General features: G+C 47.5%; 1 protein-coding gene across 3 annotated transcripts in view; it reads right to left on the bottom strand.

Moving 5' to 3' along the window:
* Window positions 1-15,155, bottom strand: part of LOC137547374 (uncharacterized) — a 106,915-nt gene extending 91,760 nt beyond the window's left edge. For 2 of the 3 annotated variants that reach the window (XM_068270913.1, XM_068270916.1), the window contains exons 1-2: window positions 15,085-15,155; window positions 6,974-7,142 (exon numbers count right to left, since the gene is read on the bottom strand). In XM_068270913.1, the coding sequence (XP_068127014.1) occupies window positions 6,974-7,049 (76 nt within the window). In that variant the 5' untranslated portion in view covers window positions 7,050-7,142; window positions 15,085-15,155. The remainder of the gene's footprint in view (window positions 1-6,973; window positions 7,143-15,084) is intronic. The other variant, XM_068270915.1, reaches the window with a different exon arrangement.
* Window positions 15,156-15,382: the final 227 nt, after the last annotated feature.

The raw sequence follows: 15,382 nt of genomic DNA, 5'->3' as shown, positions 1-15,382 counted from the left end.
GCGTAGCCGGAACAAAAAGTTCCGGCCAGCGCTAAGGGCTGGATCGGAGGCGGCTGACGTCAGCTGACGTCGATGACGTCACTCCGCTCGTCGCTATGGCGACGATCTAAGCAAAACAAGCTCATTGCGGCCTTCCTTGTTTATTCTGGGCGCCGGAGGCGATCGGAAGAACGCCTCCGGAGCGCCCTCTAGTGGGCTTTCATGCAGCCAACTTTCAGTTGGCTGCATGAAATAGTTTTTTTTTTTATTAAAAAAAAACCCTCCCGCAGCCTCCCTGGCGATCTTATCAGAACGCCAGGGTGGTTAAAAAAAACGATATATTCTTTAGAGTTTAGACCAGGCTTTCTCAACCAGGGTTCCTTGAGTACTGTGCAAGTGCTCTTTGGCATTTTGGTGAGGTGAGGAAAGTATGATAGAGCACACTATAGTAGGGGGTATTATAAAAAAAAAAAAACACATTAACAAGCACTAGAATAAGGAGACACTGTAATAGGGAGGTAGTGAAATAAATAGCCACAGGGTGCAGGGTCTATGGCTAAAAGTATTAGAGGCAGAGGATCAGCAGGACAGCCAGGCAACTGGTATTGTTTAAAAGGAAATAAACATGTCAGCCTCCATATACCTCTTACCTCAGATGTTCTTTAAAAGTGACCCTGAGACGGGGATAATGGCAGTATTTATATTGACCTGGGGCTCCCTCCAGCCCCATGAGGTCCGTTGGTCTCCTAGCTGTCTTCTCTGGCTGCTCCGTTCAATTGTAAAAGCTCCCGGTATTCTGGCCATGCGCAGCCCGGCTGCATGCGCAGTACAGCCCGGCGGACGTCCGATGACGTCAGCGCGCCGGCGTGGGACGCAGAAGTCCCAGGAAATGGAGCGCAGAAGAGCCCGACCTGGCAGCCGGCCTGGCCAGGTCGGGTCGGGCACCGGAGACCACCGGGAGCCTGCGGAGCGGCGGCGAGGGCACCTCCTGCCTGCCACGGGCTGGAGGAAGCCCCAGGTAAGTGGAAATTTATTTTTTATTTTTTTAATCCCCTCCCTGAACCTTCCCTTTAAAGAGAGTCTGAAGCGAGAATAGATCTCGCTTCAGACCTCATAGTTAGCAGGGGCATGTGTGCCCCTGCTAAAACGCCGCTATCCCGCGGCTTAACGGGGGGTCCCTTCACCCCCAAATCCCCTCCGTACAGCCGGGGAGCGCTTCCACATTGAGGCAGGGCTAACTGCCGCAGCCCTGCCCCACGCGCGTCTGTCAGCGCGTATCTCCGCCTCTCCCCCACCCCTCTTAGTCTTTCTTCATTGAGAGGGGCGGGGAGAGGCGGCGATGCGCCGCTGACAGACGCGACTGGAGGCAGGGCTGCAGCCGTTAGCCCTGCCTCCGGGAAGAAATAAATCACGACTAAATCTACGACCAAGTTTTGCGGGGGTGGGTTTGGGGGTGAAGGGACCCCCGTTTAGCCACGCGATAGCAGCGTTTTAGCAGGGGCACACATGCCCCTGCTAACTATGAGCTCTGAAGCGAGATTTATTCTCGCTTCAGAGTCTCTTTAAGCAATACCAGTTGCCTGGCAGCTCTGCTGACCTATTTGGCTGCAGTAGTGTCTGAATAACACCAGAAACTAGCATGCAGCTAATACTGTCAGATCTGACAATAATGTCAGAAACACATGATCTGCTGCATGCTTGTTCCGGGTCTATGGCTAAAAGTATTAGAGGCGGAGGCTCAGCAGGACAACTGGTATTGCTTAAAGAAAACCTGAACTGAAAATTAAAAGTCAAAATAAGCATACACAAGTCATACTTACCTTCCATGTAGTCTTCTCCTCAGTGTCTTTCTCCTATCCCGCGTCCTATTTGATCACTGTGATCAAGGGAATTTTCCTTCCTCCATTTTGAAAATGGCCATTACCCATAACAGCTTTCTGGTCAGCACACAGTTAAACGGTAACATCGCCCACTTGAGTAGTGATGGGCCGAAGCTCCGATTTTAGGTTCGCGAACTTCCGCGGAAGGTTCGGTTCGCGGAAAAGTTCGCAAACCGCAATAGACTTCAATGGGGAGGCGAACTTTGAAAAATAGAAAAGATTATGCTGGCCACAAAAGTGATGGAAAAGATGTTTCAAGGGGTCTAACACCTGGAGGGGGGGGCATGGCAGAGTGGGATACACGCCAAAAGTCCCGGAGAAAAATCTGGATGTGACGCAAAACAGCGTTTTAAGGGCAGAAATCACATTGAATGCTAAATTGCAGGCCTAACGTGCTTTAAAACATCTTGCATGTGTATACATCAATCAGGTAGTGTAATTAGAGTTCTGCTTCACACTGACGCACCAAATTAACTGTGTAACGCTCCGCAAGTTACCAGCTGTTTGTGTAGTGACGGCCATGCTGGACTGATGCGCAACATGGCGAGATTGCTCTTCCTCACTCAGTGATGTCAGGTAATGTGTGACTGCCTTATCAACTTTCCATGGCATTGTTAAAAAGCTTACGTTTTGTTTTTAAATTACATTTTCTACTTGCTGTGTACTTGTTCAGTACCGCTACAATGAGAATCCTATGGTGGCGGGCAAGTCTGCCATTGTGACCCCGGGTAATGGCCGGGAAATGAGGGTTTGAATCCGGTGTGGAGCCTGAGCAACGGCTACCACTACACATCCAAGGAGGGCAGCGGGCAGGCATGCACGCCCGCCCCGAGGTAGTGACCAAAAATAACAATACAGTAGGAGGACTTTCGAGGCCCTGCTGTGTATTTGAATGAATGTACTTTAAATCCTTTAAAGAGACTCTGAAGCGAGAATAAATCTCGCTTCAGAGCTCATAAATAGCAGGGGCACGTGTGCCCCTGCTAAGACGCCGCTATCCCGCGGCTAAACGGGGGTCCCTTCACCCCCAACCCACCCCCCGCAAAAGTGTGTCGTGAAAAAGTCGCTGGCTGTCTCTTCCTGGAGGCAGGGCTAACGGCTGCAGCCCTGCCTCCAGTCGCGTCTGTCAGCGGCGCATCGCCGCCTCTCCCCCGCCCCTCTCAGTGAAGGAAGACTGAGAGGGGCGGGGGAGAGGCGGAGATACGCGCTGACAGACGCGCGTGGGGCAGGGCTGCGGCGGTTAGCCCTGCCCCAACCAGGAAGCGTTCCCCGGCTGTATTGAGGGGGATTTGGGGGTGAAGGGACCCCCGTTAAGCCGCGCTATAGCGGCGTTTTAGCAGGGGCACACATGCCCCTGCTATTTATGAGGTCTGAAGCGAGATTTATTCTCGCTTAAGACTCTCTTTAACGAGAACCAGTTATGGCGGGCAAAGATGACACCACATTCCTTTCACGAGAATCATATGGAGGCGGGCAAGTCTGCCATTTGTGAATGAGGGATGGAATCCGGTGTAGAGCCTGAGCGACGGCTACCACTACACAGGCAAGGAGGGCAGCAGGCAGGCATGCACACCTGCCCCGAGGTAGTGACCAAAAACAACAATACAGGACTCAGGAGGACTTTTGAGGCCCTAATCGTAATGAATCAACTTTAAATCCTTTAACGGGAATCCGTTATGGAGGGCAAGTCTGCCATTGTCACCACGGGTAATGGGCGGGGAATGAAGGTTGGATTCCGGCCCGAAGTGGGAGCCTTCTGAGACTCATGCTGTACCTGCCCTGACCGTGCTTTGCAGTGAGGTGAGTTCACTGAACACAAAGGTAGTTATATATGCAGTGAGGTGAGTTCACTGAACACAAAAGGGAGCTATGTGCAGTGAGGTGAGTTCACTCAACCCAAAGGTAGTTATATATATATGCAGTCAGCTGAGTTCACTCAACACAAAGGTAGTTATATGCATTGAGGTGAGTTCACTCAACAGAAAAGGTAGTTATGTGCAGCAAGGTGGGTTCACTCAACACAAACGTAGGTGTATGCAGTGATGAGGTGGGTTAACTAAACACAACAGGTACTAGTAGTAGGTAAATGCAGTACTGGGTGGGTAGTACAATGTGCAGCTCCCTGTCACACACACAGGTAGTCACTGAATGTGCTGCTGAATGCTGGTGGGCTGCTGGCAGTGGGACACACACATTATGAATTAGCAATGCTGTCTAAGCAACACAGACAAGTGTCTCACACACACAGGTAGTAGTCACTGAATGTGCTGCTGCTGCTGGCAGTGGGACACACAGTATGAATTAGCAATGCTGTCTAAACAACACAAGTTTGAAGCTTTTGCCATTAACAGTGTAAGAATAGCAGCAGTTTAAATATTCCCCTTGAAAATGAATAGGTGTCATTTTTGATTGGCTGTTGTAGGCGCCACCCATTTTCTTGAATCTTAATCGCATTCACCCAGTGACCAAGTGTGGCAAGTTTGAGAACCCTGCCATTAACAGTCTAAGAATGGCTGCAGTTTACATTTTCCCATTTAAAATGAACGGCTGAAATTTGATTGGCTGTTTTATGCTCCGCCCACTTTTACTGGATTTGTAACCTTGGTCACCAAGTGACCAACTGTGCCAAGTGTGGGGACTCTGGCTTTATTAGTGTGAGAATGGCAGCCTTTTAATTTTTTTCCATGGACTTCAATGGGTGAAATCTGATTTGCTGCCTGTAGCTCCGCCCAGGTGTGCAGGGGGGGAAGCGAGACCCCCAGAACATATCATCCCAGGTAGTAAGGGATCTGTATACCAAGTTTCGTTTAAATCGGTCAAGCCGTTTGAGTGATCGCGGCACATACACACACACACACACGAACACGATTTTATATAGATAGAGTATTAACCTCCCTGGCGGTATAAAAAAAATCCGCCAGGAGGGAGCGCAGCAGTTTTTTTAAAAAAAAAATTTCCTATATCATGTAGCGAGCCCAGGGCTCGCTACATGATAGCCGCTGAACAGCAGCATCCCCCCGCCCTCTTCGATCGCCTTCGGCAATCTCCGATCAGGAAATCCCGTTCAAAGAACGGGATTTCCTGGAGGGCTTACCCTGTCGCCATGGCGACGGGGCGGGATGACGTCACCGACGTCGGGACGTCATTGGGAGTCCCGAGCCACCCCTCGGCGCTGCCTGGCACTGATTGGCCATCGGCTAGCTGCGTGCAGTAAAAAAAAAAAAAAAAAAAATAAAAAATAAAAAAATAAAAAATTAAACAAAATCGGAGAAAACCTCCTGCGCGGCTTACCCCGAACTACGTTTTAACCTCCTTGGCGGGGTTACCGCCAAGGAGGTTAAAACAAACCAAAAAAAGTATTTGGCTTGAGGAATGCCCTATAAACTATATGTAAGGAACACAATTATGCAATGAGTAAAAGTTTATCTTGGATCCACTGTAAAAGGAAAAAAAAATATGACAGCCTTTATATACCTCCTGCTTCAGTTGCCCTTTAAGGACCACGGGCTTAAAGGGACACTTAAGCCAGAAAAAAAAAAAAAAAAAAAGTTTTACTCACCTGGGGCTTCTACCAGCCCCCTGCAGCAGTCCTGTGCCCTCGCAGCCACTCACTAATCCTCTGGTCCCCCGCTGCCAGCTAGTTTCGTTTTTGCCGACAGGCGCGTCAGGACTGGCCACGCGTTGCTTTTTCCGCATTCCCGACTGCAATTAGCGCTATTGCAGGCCGCAACGAGTACAAAAATACGCGTTGCCGCATTACACAATCATAGATATGCGGCAACGCGTATTTTTGTACGCGTTGCGGCCCGCAATAACGCTAATTGCAGTCGGGAATGCGGAAAAAGCTACGCGTGGCCAGTCCTGACGGGCCTGTCGGCAAAAACGAAACTAGCTGGCAGCGGGTGACCATAGGATTAGTGAGTGGCTGCGAGGGCACAGGACTGCTGCAGGGGGCTGGTAGAAGCCCCAGGTGAGTAAAACTCATTTTTATTTCTGACTTAAGGTTCGCTTTAAACCCCCCTAGTGACCATGCCATTTTTTTTTACAATTCAGCACTGCACAGATTTAACGGTTTATTGCTCGGTCATACAGCTTACCATCTAAACAAATTTTACCTCCTTTTCTTGTCACTAATAGAGCTTTCTTTTGGTGCTATTTGATTGCTGCTGTGATATTTAGTTTTTATTATATTCATTAAAAAAAGACAGGAATTTTGTAAAAAAAAAATTTTTTAATTTTCTGTGGTAAAATGTTTCAAATACAGTAACATTTCTATACAAGTTTTTGTCCAAATTTATTGTGCTACGTCTTTGATAAAAAATAAAATAAAATAAAAATCGAATAAGTGTATATTTATCGGCGAGAGCTTGCTGATAATCTTTCTCGCTTGTTTGACTGTATGACACATGAGAGTCCTGCACTTTTGCTGCTTCTTGAATATAGAAACTTTGTAAAAGCGTTTACAAGCTATGGTACAAAAAAGTACATTTGCGCAGTTTGAAGCATCTCCGACTTTTCTGAGCACCTGTCAGGTTTCTTGAGGTGCTAGAATGCCAGGATAGTATAAATACCCCCAAATGACCCCATTTTGGAAAGAAGACACCCCAAGGTATTTGCTGAGAGGCATGATGAGTTCATAGAAGAGTTGAAGTTAGCAGAAAATGACACTTTGTGACAAAATAAATACATTTAAAAAAAGTGTTTCCATTTCTGCTAACCATTTCTGTGGGCAATAACGTCTGTTGTTTGGCAAATTAATGGCACTATTGATAAATAACGTTAGTGTGTGCCACTATTGATAAACAACGTTACTGTGTGCCGTTTTTCTTCTTTTTTCCCTGTGCGCCATTATTATGCAGTACTAACGATAAATAGCGATAAGCGTATCTTTTTAATGTGGCGCCATTTTTATGCATAGGCGCTGTGCGCCATTATTCACTGATCCGATTCCTAACAGTTTTAGAAGGAATTTGCATTATGTACTGTTTTCTTAAGATGTCTGAGACAGTTCTGCACAGATTTAAAAAAAAAAACAAAAAAAAACAAAACAACATTTTTGTGTTAGTCACTCTTGATAAATGCCTCCCAGTTTCCAGCATGCCCCCTCCGCTTACCAGCAGCTCCCGGGGGAAGGCTGAGGAGCAGCAGCGCCGGGAGGAGAGAGGAACACTCGGAGCTTCTCCGCTTCATCTTCTCTCCTCATACAGAACTTCTGTCACCGACTCCAGAAGAGAGCAGAAACTGCAGTTAAAGCGGACCTGAACTCAGAACTTCCTCTCTGCTCTAAAAGATACAAAACAGCATAATAACCTTTAAAGAAAAAACATCTTTGTTACAGCCGATACAAATCCTAAAATAAATCTGCACAGTTTCTACTTCCTGATTAATGGGAGCAGACATATGGTTTACAGCCTGTGCTTTCAAATGAGCTTATCTGCCATCTCTGCCATAGGCAGTCATGTGACACAGGGGGAGATCAAATTACAACTTGTGCTTAGTCACAGATGAGGGGGAATTACACAGGCTAAACTCCCTAAATACACACAGGTGCATTTCTGTTATGTTTTCCATGTGTCCTGTGCAAGAGTTCAGCTTCACTTTAATTCCGTCATGATGTGTGAATCATGCAGAGATCCGCCTCTGTGTGTGAGAACACATTTCCCTCAGCCCAGCCTTGATGTGCCGCTACACTGACAGGCATGCTGTGTGTGTGTGTGTACACGTGTGTGTATGTGTGGTGTGTGTGTGTGTGTACGTGTACGTGTGTATATAGTGTGTGTGTGTGTACGTGTACACGTGTGTGTGTATGTGTATGTGTGGTGTGTGTGTACGTGTGTGTATATAGTGTGTGTGTACGTGTACACGTGTGTGTGTATGTGTACGTGTGTGTGTGTATGTGTGGGGTGTGTGTGTGTGTGTGTGCGTGTACACGTGTGTGTGTGTACACGTGTGTGTATGTACACGTGTGTGTATGTGTGGTGTGTGTGTACGTGTACGTGTGTATATAGTGTGTGTGTACGTGTACACGTGTGTGTATGTGTGGTGTGTGTGTACGTGTACGTGTGTATATAGTGTGTGTGTACGTGTACACGTGTGTGTGTATGTGTACGTGTGTGTGTGTGTGTGTGTATGTGTGGTGTGTGTGTGTACACGCGTGTGTGTGGTGTGTGTACACGTGTGTGTGTGTGTATGTGTGGTGTGTGTATGTGTGTACGTGTGGTGTGTGTGTATGTATGTGTGGTGTGTGTATACACGTGTGTGTGTGTGTGTGTGTGTGTATTTCCCTCAGCACCCCCCATTATGTGCGGCTACACTGACAGGCATGCTGGGAGATCGAGGAGTGTGAAAGAACACATTTCCCTCAGCTAGAATGACCAGATTTTTGTCTGTTCAACCTAGGAGGGGGCTGTACCCAAAAAATGGGGGGGATGCGCACCGCGCCGATAAATGGGCATGGCCATGACATTGTGTGGGCGGAGCTAACGTAATGATGCTAGGCATAAGAAAGCAGTGTTTACGCCATGATGTGGTCAAATGACATGGGTGTGCAGAAACTGTGTGATGCTATAAGTATACCGTGACCCCAAAGCAGCAAACATAGCCATCTATGACCATTAAATAATAAATGCAGCAACAGTTACCCCGGACACCACAAAATAAACGCAAAGTGTATGAAGCTCTGCATATACACCAAAAGCATGGCTGTTAAGTGGGAGCAGCTGACCAAAAACGAATTAAATGAGCAGCGCTACTTAAAAACAGACTAGTGCCTACCTGCAAAAGAGTGCAAGCCCCACTCGTGCTTTTGGTGTATATGCAGAGCTTCTGTTTGGGTTCAAGGTGCGTTTGTAGTTCCTGGGGGGCTCAGCGCATCTCTGATTGGAGGCCATTCGGAGGCGGCCTGGTGTTGCGCTGATCCACCTTTTGCGCAATTTTCGATTTTTCAATTTTATCTGGTAGCGCACCCAGGCTATGCATATACATAGGTTAGGATTTAGTTAGTGTTAGGCCCCTCCCATGGAGGATAGACGAGTACTTAATAGGTTGCATGCAAGCTGTTACAGGAAACTAACATCCTCCTCTAGTGGTAGACAGGTCATGTGTATGCTCGGTGTGTATTCGACCCCACGAGTGGGGCTTGCACTCTTTTGCAGGTAGGCACTAGTCTGTTTTTAAGTAGCGCTGCTCATTTTTTTGCTATGTACTAACACCAGGCCATTCGGAGGCGGCCTGGTGTTGTGCTGATCCACCTTTTGCGCAATAGCAGACTCATGCAGTATACTCTGCCAGGAGATTTTTCAGTGCTGGCTGTGTGTAACATGACCCTGTAACTTATCACTAGCAGCCGAGGGGAGGACCCAAGCAGCACCAGAATGCTTTGCAGTATGGTATGCGGCCTGTCGTCCTTTTAAGAGCTTGGGTCTAACATCCTTGCAGTTCAGCACACATCAAAACTAAGAGAGATTTTTAACTTCAGTATTGCCTTTTTGGCTTCCTTCTAAACTGTTTAACAAAGGAGAATAGAGGCTTAAATTAGCTTTTGCAGCCTGACAGTTACTCTTTAATGAAAATAATTAATTGATAAATGTAATATTGTTAAATAAAAAAACAAAACAAAACAAAACAAAACAAAACAAAAAAAACCACTGCTTTACTGGAGTCAGTGTCCCCTTGCTTGCGGAGTTTGCACACAAATGGAAAAAAAAAACAAAACAAAAAAAAATTAAATACATTAATATACATACATACACAAACCTGCTTTAGTGGAGTCACTGTCCCCTTGCCTGCTCGCTGGGCTGCGGGCTCGGTAAACCACCCGCCCAGCTGCCAATTACCCACCCAGCTGCCTAAATACCCAGCTGCCTAATTACCCACCCACCCGCTGCCTAATCACCCACCCACCCAGCTGCCCAATCACCCACCCAGCTAGCTGCCTAATCACCCACCCACCCAGCTGCCCAATCACCCACCCACCTGCCCAATCACCCACCCAGCTAGCTGTCTAATCACCCACCCACCAAGCTGCCCAATCACCCACCCAGCTAGCTGCCTAATCACTCACCCACCCACCTGCCTAATCACCCACCCACCCAGCTGCCTAATCACCCACCCACCAAGCTGCCTAATCATCCACCCACCTTCCTAACTGCCCACCCTCCTAACTGCCACCCAGCTTCCTAAATGCCCACCCTACCACCCAGCTACCTAACTGCCTACCCTGCCACACAGCTACCTAACTGCCTACCCTGCCACACAGCTACCTAACTGCCTACCCTGCCACACAGCTACCTATCTGCCTACCCGGCTACCTTTCTGCCTACCCTGCCACCTAGCTACCCATCTGCCTACCCTGCCACCTAGCTACCTATCTGCATACCCAGCTACCTAACTGCCTACCCTCCCACCGAGCTACCTAACTGCCTACCCAGTGCAGTGCCTGCACCGCAAATAGCGTGCCAGCCTGCCCAACCACCCTCCTTCCAGGTAATTAATGTTAGCCCACTATTGACCTGGCTACATATACTGCATTTTGTGGGGAAATCTGGAGACAATCTGATTGCATTTTGTTGGGGTAATTTGGCGACAATCTGATTGCATTTTGTCGGGAAATCTGCAGATAATCTGGTTGCATTTTGTGGGAAAATCTGCCGACAATCTGGTTGCATTTTTTGGGAAATCTGCCGCCAATCTGGTTGCAATTTGTGGGGAAATCTGCCGCCAATCTGGTTGCATTATTTTGGGAAATCTGCTGCCAATTTGGTTGCATTTTTTGGGGGGAAATCTGCCGCCAATCTGGTTGCAATTTGTGGGGAAATCTGCCAACAGTCTGGTTGCAATTTGTGGGGAAATCTGCCGACAGTCTGGTTGCAATTTGTGGGGAAATCTGCCAACAGTCTGGTTGCATATTGTGGGGAAATCTGCCGACAATCTGGTTGCGTTTTGTGGGGAAATCAGATTTCCCCACAAAATGTTTGGGTGGGAGGTCCGAGGGGTTGGAAGGTGGATGGGGGGGGGGGGGGGGGCCCATAATTTTTTTTTGCCATGGGGCCCAGTCATTTCTAGCTACGACCCTGTCTCATTATTACAGTATTATGCAATTCAGTGACAGATAGCAGTAACGTATAAGAGTATTCCGCTCAGAGCTGCCTATAACACAAACAGAACACATGGGGTTTCAGGTATAGTAACATGTTGGGCCGGATTCACAAAGCGGTGCTAACAGTTAGCACCCTGGTGAAAAGCCCTTTATCATGCCTAAACTCAGTTTAGGCGTGATAAGTTTAGGTGTGATAAGTTTAGGCGTGATAAGTTTAGGCGTGATAAGTTTAGGCGTGATAAGTTTAGGCGTGATAAGTTTAGGCGTGATAAGTTTAGGCGTGATAAGTTTAGGCGTGATAAGTTTAGGCGTGATAAGTTTAGGCGTGATAAGTTTAGGCGTGATAAGTTTAGGCGTGATAAGTTTAGGCGTGATAAGTTTAAGCGCCAACTGCGTTAGCACCACAGTGCACAGCTGATCAAAAGTTTTACGCTAGCAAAGTCTGGTGCACTTCGCATAGAGTTTAATGGCGCTGCTTTGCATGCGGGACTTTGCAAGCGATCTAAACTTATCTAAACTTAGCATGCCTAAACTTATCACACCTAAACTTATCATGCCTAAACTTATCACGCCTAAACTGGCTTTTCACCAGCATGGTGCAATGGTTATCATGCCTAAAGTTTCTAACTGGGTTAGCACCGCTTTGTGAATCGAGCCCGTTCAGTATCGGTGTGCATGATCTCTATCCAGTCATTCATGTAACCATAACTGGCTTGTAGGCTGGAGGGATGGGCACATCTAGTTGGGCCTCAAACCACTAAGCATTACCACATTGGGTAATCAGCGCCAGGTGGCCCATGATGCCAAGTGAGGCAGGTTCCTCAGGTGGCAATGGGCCCTGGGGCAGCATCCTGACAGCCCCCCACCTCTCTGCGGCATCCTGCTTGCTCCCCCCTCCCTCCCCATGGCTGCCACCTTGTTGCCTTCTGAGCTGGAGGCGGCGGCCGCTTCCTCTATATTCCTCCCCAGCCCTTTTCCAACCAGACTGTCACAGCAGAGCGGATACGGCTGCTGTCAAGAGGAAAGAATAGCGGTTCCTGTAAGTGTGATATACAGGAAGTACTTCCCCGCCGCAGCCGCCTCCTTTCTCTCCTCTACTTCCAGTATGATGCGTGACTGCATACGTGTCATACAGGATCGGTAGAGCAGACAGGAGCCTGTAGCCATCGGGGACACACTACATGGAGCGAGCGATCGGGTGAGTAATTACAACCCGACTGCTGCTCCAGCCATATGAGGAGGAGGGGGGGTCACAGGAATGGGGCCCATGTGGAGGGATGGAGGATGAGGTCGGACCCCCCTCATGCACTGGCCCCTATACCTGCTACATATACTGGGGGCTCCTATAGCTATTAGCTATGCTGGGGCAACTATACCTGCTACCTATACCTACTACCTATACTGGGGGTACCTATACCTACTACTTATACTGCGTCACCTATACCTTTTACCTATACTGGGGCATCTATTCCTGGCTACCTATACCTGTTACCAATACTGGGGCATCTATTCCTGGCTACCTATACTGGCCGCACCAATACCTGTACTGGTGGCACCTATTCCTGGCAACCTATACTGGCTGCACCTACATCTGGCTCCCTGTACTTGTGCAGCTATTCCAGAACATGAAAAGTGGGATATGAATACATATCTGATATCATTGGATTCAGCAGAATGGAAGCTTTTTACAAACAGTACATTTTTGTCAGTAAATGTAATTTGTCTTTGAAGAAACAACAACAGAAAAACATTTTATTGTTTATTTCACTTAACAAATTTCACTTAAAAATGTTGTTATATCTCAAACAGGGGCGTAACTAGAAATCACTGGGCCCCCCTGCAAAACTTTGGATGGGCCCCCCAGCTGTCATTGCTGGAGGGGGGAGCGCTGATGGTAGCCTGAGAGAGGGCCCCCTCCCCGCTGCTGTTTGTGCCTGCTGCTCCCCCTTCCTGCACTACGCCCCCTCCTTGCCCTTAAAAATGGCCCTGGAGGTCCCCAGAGCTAGGGGCCCCCTCTCAGACATCTCCCCCTAAGGGCCCCCCTGCAGCTGCATCCCTTGCAGGGGCTATTGTTACGACCCTGATCTCAAAGTTTTGTTTCAGTGTTCAAGCCCAATTCGTTACTATAATATGTTCTATTTCATGTAGGTTTTCTTCTCAATAATCCTAAGTAAACCTAATGAGTGATAAATGTCTAATTAATGCTTAGCAGTAGCTGTTTGCATTTAGGACAAATTGGCTGGCAGTGAAAGGGTTAAACCAAGTAAAAGTGTTTGGTATTTACCTCCAGCTCTGACCAGCTGATAACTTACACACTCCATGCGCTAACATTGACAGATGTAGCAGACAGCCATGAACCGGGTCATAGAATGGGAAGGAGACAGCTGCCAGCCTCAGAGTGTGCACGGTATGTGCAGCCGCTTTCTGTCCGCCCGCTGAGTAATTACAGGAAGCAATTACAGAGACCTGGGGAGCAGCATTGACAGGGAGGGCGGCACGGGGCCCCTGCAGAGGTTGGGGCCCCGGGGCAATTGACCCCTTTGCCTCTATGGGAGCGCCGCTCCTGACCGACAAATCTCTCATCCAATCTGATTAGAGAAAGATCTGTCGGCTTCCCATACACCGCAGGCCGATTCCCGATTGATTAGAGCATGAAATCTCTCGGGAATCGCCAGAGTCTCCTGCATCCGCTGCATCACCACTGTTCCCTAGTGTATACATGTGCACGTTTATACATTACCTGCCCTGTGTCCCCCACCGCTTGGTGCCCGTTCATCTTCTGAATCCGCCTCTCTTCCATTGGCCCCATACATGCCATCAGCGTGACGTGTGTGACATCATGCATGTATGGGGCCAATGGAATAGCAGCAGATTCAGAAGACGGATGGGCACCGTGACACAGGGCAGGTAATGTATAAACGCACACATATTTATACACTAGGGAACAGCGCCAGGGGTTTCTTTGTGTTCGTCACGCATCCCGATATCGCTCACCATTACCGCTGCGCAATAATTGACTGTTCCTTGCTGAGTTTGGCTCAATCGACTGCATAGTCAAACGCAACGGACTGTTTACACAACTTCAGGAACTGTGCATTCATTGTTTTGTACGCTATTCAAACAGAATGAGGAATTGGCTTTTGCATGGGAATCATATCTTTAAGCAATTGTCCTAATTATATGAGATGCATCTCCTTACTAGAACCAGGTGTGAGTGTTGACGTGCATATGTGGTATGAATTGGTGAGGTGTTGACGGTCATTGGGTCGTTTTTATGCAATATGTGTGTATGTTGAGATTTGATAATTAATACGATTTCTTTAATATTTTAGTAATTACTTGTCTTGTATTTGGAGTATATGCCCTGCTTTGGTACCTCCTAATTAGTTTTTTGTTCAGTAAATTTTTCTATCTTTGTCAGTAAAAATAATTTGAAAGGTTGGCAACACTAACGCAGACGACTGCACAATATATGCCCAATAATTGTCTGAATTGATCCACCAGTCGGATCGGGCAGAATATCGGTCATTCATCAACATCGCTTGGCTACAGGTTTACAACGATTTTTGTCCGATACGGGGATATGGGTCGTTCATTTCAAATGACTTTTATGTGGCGTGTACAGGTGTGTGATTCAGTTCTCAGAAGTCAAAACTTGCCCTGGGTATTATTGAGTTAAGCACAGGCACATTGCTGTGTTATGATACTGGCTCCTCCCCTCCTTGTGTTATTGGGCAGCAGAATTATGTAAATTTACATAACTCCTCCCTCAGTGACAGAGTTTCTGTCTGTGAAGTCAGTAGAGATGCAAAGTTGGGAGAGGAAACGTCTGTCAGTCCCAGCAGCTCAGAGTGTATGTGCTGCCTGCTCAGTGCTGGTGTCACCCAGACCCTATGAGGAGAGTTATTACTTAGTAATCAACATTTATGTAGCACTGACCTGTATAAAATACATTACTATTATTAGTGTAACTGTAGGCAGAAGTCATCCAACATGCAGTCTGAATATAGTACAATGCAGAGTGATCCCCACACCTATTTACAGTACATACAATACTTTAGCTTGTTGGCACTTTACAAATCCAAATATGTTCAGCAAAGCATCACAAAAGCAATGATATATACACACCCCACATATCATACCAGTCTGGTGTCCCCGCAGGTCTCCATGGTAGAGCTGATGAGTCTGCAGATCCCAGCTGTACAATGAAGGTTTTATAGTCTGTCTCTACAGGACTTTTATGCCAGGAACACCCTCCCTTCACCATTCCACTCCCCCGACCAATCATACAGCAGACCAACCCTCTCATAAGTTTTTTTACCCTCTCTTTTGTGAGTCAAATCATCAAAATGAACGATTCAGTTCACAAAGGGGTGGAGCCAAGAGCGCCACTCTCCCCTCCAGGACGGTGGACCAGGTATAGTTA

Source organism: Hyperolius riggenbachi, chromosome 2, assembly GCF_040937935.1.
Source record: "Hyperolius riggenbachi isolate aHypRig1 chromosome 2, aHypRig1.pri, whole genome shotgun sequence".
In the NCBI taxonomy this organism is placed as follows: Eukaryota; Metazoa; Chordata; class Amphibia; order Anura; family Hyperoliidae; genus Hyperolius; species Hyperolius riggenbachi.
This window is presented reverse-complemented; position numbering and strand designations above follow the sequence as displayed.